The sequence below is a fragment of the Ascaphus truei genome, chromosome 19 (genome assembly GCF_040206685.1).
Source record: "Ascaphus truei isolate aAscTru1 chromosome 19, aAscTru1.hap1, whole genome shotgun sequence".
NCBI lineage: Eukaryota > Metazoa > Chordata > Amphibia > Anura > Ascaphidae > Ascaphus > Ascaphus truei.
The window spans coordinates 8,464,535-8,476,207 of NC_134501.1; the positions used below are offsets into that span (position 1 = coordinate 8,464,535).

Consider the following 11,673-nt stretch of genomic DNA (forward strand, 5'->3'; position numbering starts at 1 on the left):
ACTGAGGGGCAGTGTGGGGCCGTATTAAGTGTGTGTTCCCCCCACGCGCTCAGGACACTGTACTGCCCGGGATCGGTCACTGTTTTGTTAGCGATAGTCGGAAATGACATGTATTAATTAGGGGAACAAATATCGTCTCGCCGCGGGGAGCGCAGTGTGACTTAGCAATACAAACGCTGCCCTTTGAAGTAGTTACACCCGGTTTGCCAGTGTCCGCTCCCCATTTTTCCTCTTTATCTTCCTGTGCCTCCGGCAGCACAAACCTGGGACTTGGCGTGCCTGCAAATCGGGAAGTACAGAGCTGCGTATATTGTCGGCGCCATAGAAGAAGAAATAAAACCCATTGGGATTTCAGCCCTGGTAGCAATAAGCTCCCCCCAAAACAATGTGGCCACTTCTAGGGTACCAAGGAGATCTGGCTGGCAGAGGGGCGATGAACACCCCGCTTTCTGAGGCTATAATTACCTCTTTAGCATCCACAGCGCTTCCCAGTTCTGTCCCAGACACATTAAGGCCGCCAGCACTGCTCCCCTGTTAATGGCAGGAGGGGAAATCGGATTTATATCCCCATATACAGCTAGGTAAACAGAGGCAAAGTGATACAGTCATATATCAAGAGAGAACGCCATTTTGCCAAGATAATTTGCACTAGGCAGGAATTGAACCCAGAGCCCTAAATCCATCACCTTACCCCGCGCTCTGTACCCCGCGCTCTGTACCCCGCGCTCTGTACCCCGCGCTCTGTACCCAGCGCTCTGTTATCTCATTGATGTGCGGGAAATAGCGTTGGCATAACCCCCACAGCAGGGGTGATCAATGCCACCCCAACAGGTCAGGTTTTAAAGGAAATCAGTCGAACTGAGCCACTGATTGAGCCACCTCTGCTGAAGCAGAGATATCCTCAATACCTGGCCTGTTGGTGGCCCTTGGGGACTGGAGTTGGCCACGCCTGCTCATGACTATGCAACCAACCCAACAAATACATTATGTCCAATAATAGGAAAGATGTCAGTCCCTGCTTCAGCATAGGTGGCAAAGAGGCCTAGTCTGACTGAGCCACATGTGCTGAAGCAGGGATACCCTGGTCTGTTTTGGGAGGGTGGGGGGGGCTTGATTGAGGACTGGAATTGAGCACCCCTGCCCTACAGCACTAATAGGGTTAAGTATTCGGGGGGGGGGGGGGGTAGATAGCAGCCCTCAGATTCCTTCCAAATTGCCTTAACTACCTCTTTGCCCGGGCCTATAACAATACAGGGTCAGGGGACCGCCATCCCTAACCCGCCGCCTGAACCGGGCAGCGTGTCCCGCCTCCCATCGCCTCCCATCCTGTCCGGGCGATAAATCGCAGTGTTACGTCTGCTGCAGGGGGTGGGCTCCTGATAATGGATGTCAGACTTCTCTCCCCCCCCCCCAGCCCATATTTTACACGGGAGGTTTAGTCGGAAGCCGGGTTCCGGAGCCTCCATTATTCTGCAAAATCATAAAACATTATTCCTATAAAAAATATATATTAATCAATCGGGACAATGTGTGCGTAGGGGGGGGGGGGGGAGAGAGGGGGGAGGGACAAGGGGGGGGAAGGAGAGAGGAGAGGGGGGAGACAAGGAGAGCGAGGGGAAGGGGGAAAGAGAGAGGGGGAGGGGGGAAGGAGAGAGAGGGGGAGGGGGGAAGGAGAGAGGAGAGGGGGAGACGGGAAGGAGAGAGGAGAGGGGGAGACAAGTAGAGCGAGGGGAAGGGGGGAAAGAGAGAGGGGAGGGGGGGACAAGGAGAGAGGGGGGAGGGGGGAAGGAGAGAGGAGAGGGGGGAGACAAGGAGAGAGAGGGGGGACAAGGAGAGAGGGGGGAGGGGGGACAAGGAGAGAGAGGGGAGGGGGGAAGGAGAGAGAGGGGGGACAAGGAGAGAGAGGGGAGGGGGGAAGGAGAGAGAGGGGGGACAAGGAGAGAGAGGGGAGGGGGGAAGGAGAGAGAGGGGAGACAAGGAGAGAGAGGGGAGGGGGGAAGGAGAGAGAGGGGAGGGGGGAAGGAGAGAGAGGGGAGACAAGGAGAGAGAGGGGAAGGGGGAAGGAGAGAGAGGGGGAGGAAGGAGAGAGAGGGGGGGGGAGGAAGGAGAGAGAGGGGGGAGGGGGGGAAGGAGAGAGAGGGGGGACAAAGGGGTGAGGGGAAGGGGAAGGAGAGAGATGGGGAGGGGGAAAGGAGAGAGAGGGGGGACAAAGGGGTGAGGGGAAGGGGAAGGAGAGAGATGGGGAGGGGGAAAGAGAGAGGGTGGATAAGGGGGAGGGAGAGGGGATAAAGGGCGGAAGGAGAGGGGATACGGGGGAAGGAGAGGAGGGATAAAGGGAGAAGGAGAGAGGGGAGAGTGGAAGGAGAGGGGGATAAGGGGGGAAGGAGAGAGGGGAGGGGGGAAGGTGAGAGGAGGGATTATGGGATCTCAAGCACTTAAATGTTCTCTGCTACTTTTTGCAGGCTTAACCATGTGTATACCTTTTGGGTGTAAAAATTGTCTTTTTTTTCCGGCCCTTTACCCCCTAATCACATTACTCACCGGGAAAATATCACAAACCATTTTCTGCTGGCACTTTAAAGATGGCCGCCATTATGACTTATTATCTCTAACCGATGGGGCGAGCTCGTCCTTCTTTGAAGCCCCTGTTTTTCTGTGAGAACGGGTGGATTTCTGGACGTTTTGGGCCGATGTGAAAATGATATCCAGATGTTGCGAGGATCACATCTGCATCAAAGAACACGGGAGCCCTGTAATCTCGCGCACATCTGCAAACCGTTTATATATCGGTCCCGCCAAAGGAGTCGCCAACCTATAAACAACACAGATTGCGTAAAGAATTGTCTACAAACGCAGCCACGTCGGGCCAGATTCGCAAAAGGGCGCTAAGCGCCGGCAGCCGGATGAATGCGATTAAAGGCTGGCTGAAACCGCAGCGCCGTTTTGGGGGATCTTGGCCACTGTTGGCTGTTAGAGAACGCTAATTAAAACAATAGGTCTCCTAACGAGGTTACATATCAATGCAATTCGTCATGATAGAAAGTAACCTTTTGTCTGTTTCCCTACAGCTGGTTAGAACAGGGGGTGCTTAACCCCAGTCCACACCCCCCCACGGGTCAATGTTTCAGGATATCCCTGCTTCAGCACAGGTGGCTCAATCAGTCGCTGCTTCATCACATGTGGCTCAGTCTGCTTCAGCACATGTGCTCAATCAGTCCCTGCTTAAGCACAGGTGGCTCAATCAGTCTCTGCTTCAGCACAAGTGGCTCAATCAGTCTCTGCTTCAGTACAGGTGGCTCAATCAGTCCCTGCTTCAGTACAGGGGGCTCAATCAGAGGCAACCTGATCTGTTGGGGGGGGGGGGGGGGGGGGGGTTAGAAGATGCACCAATAATACCAGTGGGTTTTGAGCTGGATCAATCTGTGCGATTAACGGGGACGGCAGAAACCACAATTGTCTGCCGCCCTCTAGCGGTCACTAGTGGTAATGTCGCTCTTGTTGCCCTTGACTATTCATCAAATATTTTGCTCGTGTTTTTTCCTCCTAAACATATTGCGAAATCCTGTGTATTTTGACAATTTTGGGGAAATATTGGCCAGGGCTCTTTAAAGATGGGCTGACGCCGTTTTATTTGCACTTCACCGTTCGTAGCCTGCGGGGGGCGATATAACCACTATTAGGGCGTAAACGATAAAACGTGTATGTGAAGCCGGGAGAGACGGTGTTTGAGTGCTGAGCGCTTTCAGTGTCATTTCCTGCGCCGGATTTAACCGTTTCACTGCCGGGGGGGGGGGGGGGGGGGGCGGCAGCTCAGGACCTCTGAACCAATGACATGTCACTGGGTTCAGCGCGTAATAACGTTTCAATCCTTATCGTGCGCGAGGAGGGGAGGCCGAAACAACGCGTTCTCTCCCGGTAACCGCGTCTGAGAAATAAACGCAGTTGTGGTTTTGCATTATTATCCGGTTCCCCGTCCGAGCCGCACCGCTGGCGAGGAAAGGTCTGTGTGCGAGTCAGATGAGCTTCTCATTGGCACAGAGCCGGCAAGACCCCCACCCAAAACAGCGTTTTATCTTAGTCTATGTCTGGGGCGGCCAACTTCAGTCCTAAAAGGCCATCTACAGGTCAGGTTTTCAGTCTATCCCCTGCTTCAGCAAAAAACAAACAAAGATGCCCAATGCTACTTCCAATGTGACAAAAATACACAGCGCAATACCTATATCTTCTCTTGAAAAGGGGTCATGCTTCAGCACAGGTGACTCAATCAGTGCCACCTGTGCTGAAGCAGGGATAGCCTGAAAACCTGACCTGTTGGTGGTCCTTGTGGACCGGAGTTGGCTACAGTGATGGCACCTTAACCCCTTGAGCCCCTGCAGCACGAGGACACTGACGGATGCTCTCTGCGGCGCGCGTCCTCGCGCAGCGCTTATCTCCGGCGCCATGTTTACGGCGCCATGTTGCCGGTTCCTTTCTAATAAGAAACCTTTTCTCTTCCATAAAGACTGGGATCTGCAGAGAACCCCCCGGGGACACGGGAGCGGGCGGGGGGGGGGGGCAGGAGGGGCGGGGGGGGCTGGGGAGCGAGACGTTCAGCTGCACACCGCGGGATGTGCCAAGTAGCTGCATTAACCTCTCCAGTGCTTTGCTATGCGTTGCTGGTCCCTCTGGCACTCAAAGGGTTAAGTCGTCCCCCCCCCCCCCCCCGGGGGTCTTGTGGCAGGTTTAAAGAGAGTCCAAGTGGCAGTTTAAAAAAAAATATATATATATCTATATTTTGTTTTTAATATATGCAGCTTTGATTACCTTTATTGAAAAATAATTACCTAAGAGGCCGAGCGATTCGTTCTCCTGCGATCGATCAGCAAAGATCCTGCTTCCCGGGGTTCACTAAATGGCCGCCTTTCAGTTTCATCAATCCGTCAGTCTGTGTAACTCAGCAGCTACAATGTATCCTTATATTACTACGGTAACATTATCTATTGTTAGTTTGCAGCTCAAACTGCTGGGAATATTGGCAACAAATGATCACAAACAAGAAAGTGTTGCAAAGCTCTTGCACTGCTGGGGAGGTGGGATAAAGCCTGCTATAGAAATCAAAGGATGCTCAGTATATTAACTCATTAAAAAATGGCATTAAGGGGCCTATGTAGAGAGCAGCGCTAGAATAAATTGGAGAGTTTAAGAAAAAGTAACTTTAATGGAGAGTTTTATTCTCCATATGCAGAAATGGGCGAAATCCGCTATTTATACCATTACTGCATGTGGAGAATTGTAAATGAGGAGATGCGCGCAGCTGAAAGGGAGAAAAAAAAATCGCGCATTTTTTCCCCCCTATAGCCGGCGAGCTCCTGCTTCTTGCCAACTTTAGTTGGCGGAGAAAATTGACGAAAAATCGTGCCAAAAACAGCCGCTAGATGGCGAGCGCGCCTTTCGGAATTTGGATATTTTTCAGACTGGCGAGATGTAGGTTCTCGCCAGCCGCGCGGCGAGATTTTCAAATAGAAAAAAAAAAGGCGCTTTTTTCCTACCTCGCCATTTTCGGCTGTTTTAGCGCGATTTTCGCCGGAAAATGGCGAGATTGTTAATAGCGCTGCTCTCTGCATGAGGCCCTAAGAGTTTATTATTATTATCTAATACTACAGATTTATTTAAGAAACACACGTAGGATATTGCATGGGTTGCCTCTTTAAAGGACCTATAAAAAACGCTCGCACAACTTGTCTGTAATCAGCTTCCAGTAACGGTTCTGTTTGTTTGCTTTCTTTGCCCCTTTCCCTGGTGAATTCGGACAGGTCAGAGGCGTTCGCGTTTCCTGTCTGACTTCTGATGACCTTATAATTACTACAATGGGTAAAACAATTCACCTTTAGTATCTGATACTAGCAAAAGATCTTGGATACAAATGGTAAAAACCCTCCAATCCTTGGAAATGTTAAGTGTAAATTATTTTAAAACGCCTATACCCCCCAAAAAGCTGCCAATCGGCTACGTTTTACCTATTAAACATGCCGGGGTCCCGGCAGGCGGGACTGCCCTATAACTTGCTTTTATCACACCTCCCCAATCTCTCCTGAGAGCGACGATACTTGATATTTTGGGGCTGTAAAGATGAGAAAGAGGCGTTCGAAAGTAAATCCCTCTTTCCAAATTGGCGTGGCCTGTGTGTAAAATAAAAAGTGGGGGGGCCCTGGGTATGAAGTACCAATAATACCCGTTACTGTCACACCTCAGCCACGGATTCTCCAGGCGTGGGACCTCTTGCACGGAGTAACGTGGCTCCTACTATTTACCCTGGAGCACCCAGTCAGCTGTGCATTGCCGCTGCAGTGCGGAAGGTTAGGAGACCTCTTTGTAGTTTGGCGAGACCGTTTGTGTGTGTCAGCAGCTGAAACCCGATCTCTTTTGTCAGGCGGCTGTGCCCACAGGTTTGGCTGCAGGGAGCCTGCAGGAGGTGGGGGGGAGAGGGAACGTTTGCAATGGGTGTGTGCAAAGCAGCAGGTGTTTGTGAGCCAGACTCCACCTCTCCTGCCGGGAGCCCGCAGCCCGATAAGGATTAGGTCACGGGCGCACGGCTGGGCGATGGTGGCGCGCTGGGATGTGTAGCTCGCAGGGTTCTCCATGCCATGAAAGGTGAGTCCTTTCCTTGCTCTTGTTGGCAGGGCAGAGGTTGGGTGTGCTCTGAGGGTAACCCAACCTCTGTAGGCGCATGCAGTGTTAGGAGAGTTGGGTATGCAAGTCTCAGAGACATTAACCCATAACCCCCCCCCCCCCCCCGGTGTGTTTAGGGGAGAGGTGCTCACAGTCTCTGAGTGTGACCATTCGGCGGCACTGTATAATGGTGTGGAGTATCTCTACAACGCCGCCCCCTACAAAGCTGGTGATTGGCCCCAGTCTGCGTAATGTACCCCTGCCTGTTGGCTGACATGGGAGGGGGTTTACCTGCCCCACATGAGTTGGTGGGAGGTCAGACATTGAGGTCACTGACGGTCTCTGTTGTTGCCGCCGGGTAATTCTGAGCGTGTTTCCCCTAAATGTGCAGCGCGGGATTCACGGGTCACGTGAACCCGTCAGAGTTTCACTAAGGGGAAGAAGGTGTCTAATGTCAGCGGTGTGTGCTATTAACCCAGGGGCTCTCAAGACCCCCCCCAACAGATCAGGATATCCCAGCTTCCACGCAGGTGGCTCACTGCGCCTGTGAGCCATCTGTGCTGAAGCAGGGATGGATTGAGCCACCTGTGCTGAAGCAGGGATATCCTGAAGGCCTGCCCTGTTGGAGAGGCTTGAGGACAGGCGTTGCGCCTCCCTGCTCTAACGGGAGAAGGCATCTAATGTCGGAGGCACGTGCAATTAACCCCTCGGTGTCTACAAAGCATTCCATGCCAGCAGCAACAGGGTTAACTCCTAATGGGTGGGGCGTAGTTTGAGGTTTATTCCAACTCCTGCCTCCGCCCCACAATACTGAGGCGGATTGCGTTAACCCCTCGGGTTCTGCGGGAGCACGCCACCGTGGCTGTGGAAAGATCGACGCCAGAGCTGTGTCACATTGAATCAGTGCAGCTGGTGGACACAGCCCTACAACCTGTGTGTCACATCTTAGTGCGTCATTGTACAGCAGTATGGAATATGTTGGTATCTCGTTAATGGCAATTAAACGATCTGCTCTTCCCCAAAAGCCCGGTAGTATTGGGTTGTGTTTGTTACCTAGCGGCTGCGCACAGATGGTGCTTCAGCGGTTTCATTCGGCGCCGGGCGCGCTGCTGCTGGGGTGGCGGGGCTTGTTTACGTTCATTCTGCCCCTAACACACCACGCATGTGGGGGTGTCGGTGAGGCTGGTTAATGAGATGTGGGGGTGTCGGCGAGACTGGTTAATGAGATGTGGGGGTGTCGGCGAGACTGGTTAATGAGATGTGGGAGTGTCGGCGAGACTGGTTAATGAGATGTGGGGGTGTCGGTGAGGCTGGTTAATGAGATGTGGGGGTGTCGGTGAGGCTGGTTAATGAGATGTGGGGGTGTCGGTGAGGCTGGTTAATGAGATGTGGGGGTGTCGGTGAGGCTGGTTAATGAGATGTGGGGGTGTTGGTGAGGCTGGTTAATGAGATGTGGGGGTGTCGGTGAGGCTGGTTAATGAGATGTGGGGGGTGTCGGTGAGGCTGGTTAATGAGATGTGGGGGTGTCGGCGAGACTGGTTAATGAGATGTGGGGGTGTCGGCGAGACTGGTTAGAGATGGTTAATGAGATGTGGGGGTGTCGGCGAGACTGGTTACGCAGACATAGCATCACTACCTAGTTAGGCGATAGGGGCATGAAGGTGTTAACCAAGGGGCGGGCAGCTCAATCCTCCACGACCACCCACAGGTCAGGAGATATCCCTGCTTCAGCACAGGTGGCTGTCAATGACTCTTGAGGACTGGAGTTGCCCACCCCTGGGTTAACCCCTTTGATGCTGTGTAACAGACAAAGCTGACAGGAATAGGTTAATGAGAGACACACACAGAGAGAGAGAGAGACAGAGAGAGACACACACACACAGAGAGAGAGAGAGAGAGAGAGAGAGACACACACACAGAGAGAGAGAGACAGAGAGAGAGACACGCACACAGAGAGAGAGAGAGAGAGAGAGAGAGAGAGAGAGACACACACAGAGAGAGAGAGAGAGACACACACACAGAGAGAGAAAGACACAGAGAGAGAGAGAGAGAGAGACAGCGAAAGACACACAGAGAGAGAGACAGAGAGACACAGAGAGAGAGAGAGACAGAGAAAGAGACACTGCACAGATTAGGTAAATGCCCCTCCCCCCTCCCCCTCCCCCTCCCCCTCCCCCCTCCCCCTCCCCCTCCCCCTCCCCCTCCCCCTCCCCCCCTCCCCCTCCCCCCTCCCCCCTCCCCCTCCCCCTCTCCCCTCCCCCTCCCCCTCCCCCTCCCCCGCTTATAAGTGTCATTGTGTGTCACCAGCAGATGGAGGTAACCTTTTAACGCCAGAGATCCTGCCCCCAAAGCACCCCACCCTACCTGCCCCCAAAGCACCACCTACCTGCCCCCAAAGCACCACCTACCTGCCCCCAAAGCACCACCTACCTGCCCCCAAAGCACCACCTACCTGCCCCCAAAGCACCACCTACCTGCCCCCAAAGCACCACCTACCTGCCCCCAAAGCACCACCTACCTGCCCCCAAAGCACCACCTACCTGCCCCCAAAGCACCACCTACCTGCCCCCAAAGCACCACCTACCTGCCCCCAAAGCACCACCTACCTGCCCCCAAAGCATCACCAACCTGCCCCCAAAGCACCACCTTCCTGCCCCGTGTACTATGGAGGGGAAACCGCCCGTCCTTATTACAATAAGTGCAATAAATAGTCATCCTTTCCAACGCGGGAAATCCGCTCACTGCCCCTGCGCGGTGCCCCTGCGCGGTGCCCCTGCGCGGTGCCCCCGCCCCTGTGCGGTGCCCCCGCCCTGGGGCGCTCTGATTATTATACTACTAGTATATTTGAGTTTATTGGGTCGGTGCACGCGGTTCTGCGGGCCCAATAGAGCCGCACGTGGAGCAGGATCCGAGTCGCTTGTTATCTTGCGGTTTGTGGGTTGGCTACATTTCAAAAGTTTGAATCCCACAGTGTTATATGGCCGAGTGCTTTCACTCCAATATCTGGTGGTGCAAAGTGGGACTGCCCTGTGACCCCCCCAGATGCCCCAGTGGCAGGGGGCGCGGGAGGGGGGGATTTGGATACAATAGCTGGGAAATGGCTGGCCGGGTCAGCAGAAGTGTGTCTGACTTATGGCCCCTGGGGGGGTGGCCTTTTGTGGGTGACCTGTTGGCTCTGCGGGGCCCTGACCTGTTGGCTCTGCGGGGCCCTGACCTGTTGGCTCTGCGGGGCCCTGACCTGTTGGCTCTGCGGGGCCCTGGTCCGTGGTTCTGCGGGGCCCAGGTTTGTGGTTCTGCTTGGCCCAGGTCCGTGGTTCTGCGGGGCCCAGGTCCGTGGTTCTGCGGGGCCCAGGTCCGTGGTTCTGCGGGGCCCAGGTCCGTGGTTCTGCGGGGCCCAGGTCCGTGGTTCTGCGGGCCCAGGTCCGTGGTTCTGCGGGGCCCAGGTCCGTGGTTCTGCGGGGCCCAGGTCAATGGTTCTGCGGGTCCCAGGTCTGTGGTTCTGTGGGGCCCAGGTCCGTGGTTCTGCGGGTCCGTGTTTCTGTGGGGCCCTGACCTGTTGGCTCTGCGGGGTCCAGGTCCGTGGTTCTGCGGGGCCCAGGTCCGTGGTTCTGCGGGGCCCTGCTCCGTGGTTCTGCGGGGCCCTGCTCCATGGTTCTGCGGGGCCCAGGTCCGTGGTTCTGCGGGGCCCTGCTCCGTGGTTCTGCGGGGCCCAGGTCCGTGGTTCTGCGGGCCCAGGTCCGTGGTTCTGCGGGGCCCTGCTCCGTGGTTCTGCGGGGCCCTGCTCCGTGGTTCTGCGGGGCCCTGCTCCGTGGTTCTGCGGGGCCCAGGTCCGTGGTTCTGCGGGGCCCAGGTCCGTGGTTCTGCGGGGCCAGGTCCGTGGTTCTGCGGGGCCCAGGTCCGTGGTTCTGCAGGGCCCAGGTTCGTGGTTCTGCGGGGCCCAGGTCTGTGGTTCTGCTTGGCCCAGGTCCGTGGTTCTGCGGGGCCCAGGTCCGTGGTTCTGCGGGGCCCAGGTCCGTGGTTCTGCGGGGCCCAGGTCCGTGGTTCTGCGGGCCCAGGTCCGTGGTTCTGCGGGGCCCAGGTCCGTGGTTCTGCGGGGCCCAGGTCCGTGGTTGTGCGGGGCCCAGGTCCGTGGTTCTGCGGGGCCCAGGTCCGTGGTTCTGCGGGGCCCAGGTCCGTGGTTCTGCGAGGCCCTGGTCCGTGGTTCTGCTTGGCCCAGGTCCGTGGTTCTGCGGGGCCCAGGTCCGTGGTTCTGCGGGCCCAGGTCCGTGGTTCTGCGGGGCCAGGTCCGTGGTTCTGCGGGGGCCCAGGTCCGTGGTTCTGCGGGGCCCAGGTCCGTGGTTCTGCGGGGCCCAGGTCCGTGGTTCTGCGGGGCCAGGTCCGTGGTTCTGCGGGGCCCAGGTCCGTGGTTCTGCGGGGCCCAGTTCGTGGTTCTGCGGGGCCCAGGTTCGTGGTTCTGCGGGGCCCAGGTCTGTGGTTCTGCTTGGCCCAGGTCCGTGGTTCTGCGGGGCCCAGGTCCGTGGTTCTGCGGGGCCCAGGTCCGTGGTTCTGCGGGGCCCAGGTCCGTGGTTCTGCGGGCCCCAGGTCCGTGGTTCTGCGGGGCCCAGGTCAGTGGTTCTGCGGGGCCCAGGTCCGTGGTTGTGCGGGCCCAGGTCCGTGGTTCTGCGGGGCCCAGGTCCGTGGTTCTGCGGGGCCCAGGTCCGTGGTTCTGCGAGGCCCTGGTCCGTGGTTCTGCTTGGCCCAGGTCCGTGGTTCTGCGGGGCCCAGGTCCGTGGTTCTGCGGGCCCAGGTCCGTGGTTCTGCGGGGCCCAGGTCCGTGGTTCTGCGGGGCCCAGGTCCGTGGTTCTGCTTGGCCAGGTCCGTGGTTCTGCGGGGCCCAGGTCCGTGGTTCTGCGGGGCCCAGGTCCGTGGTTCTGCGGGGCCCAGGTCCGTGGTTCTGCAGGGCCCAGGTCCGTGGTTCTGCGGGCCCAGGTCCGTGGTTCTGCAGGGCCCAGGTCCGTGGTTCTGCGGGCCCAGGTCCGTGGTTCT

General features: G+C 56.5%; 1 protein-coding gene across 5 annotated transcripts in view; it reads left to right on the forward strand.

Moving 5' to 3' along the window:
* The window catches only part of GSE1 (Gse1 coiled-coil protein), a 352,546-nt gene that overhangs the window by 280,645 nt on the left and 60,228 nt on the right, over positions 1-11,673 (forward strand). Inside the window, exon 1 of one of the 5 annotated variants that reach the window (XM_075576452.1) lies at positions 6,517-6,630. The exons of the other annotated variants lie outside the window; for them this stretch is intronic. Coding sequence (XP_075432567.1) covers positions 6,624-6,630 — 7 coding nt within the window. The 5' untranslated portion in view covers positions 6,517-6,623. Of the gene's footprint in view, positions 1-6,516; positions 6,631-11,673 lie in introns of those variants that run through there. 5 annotated transcript variants of the gene reach the window in all.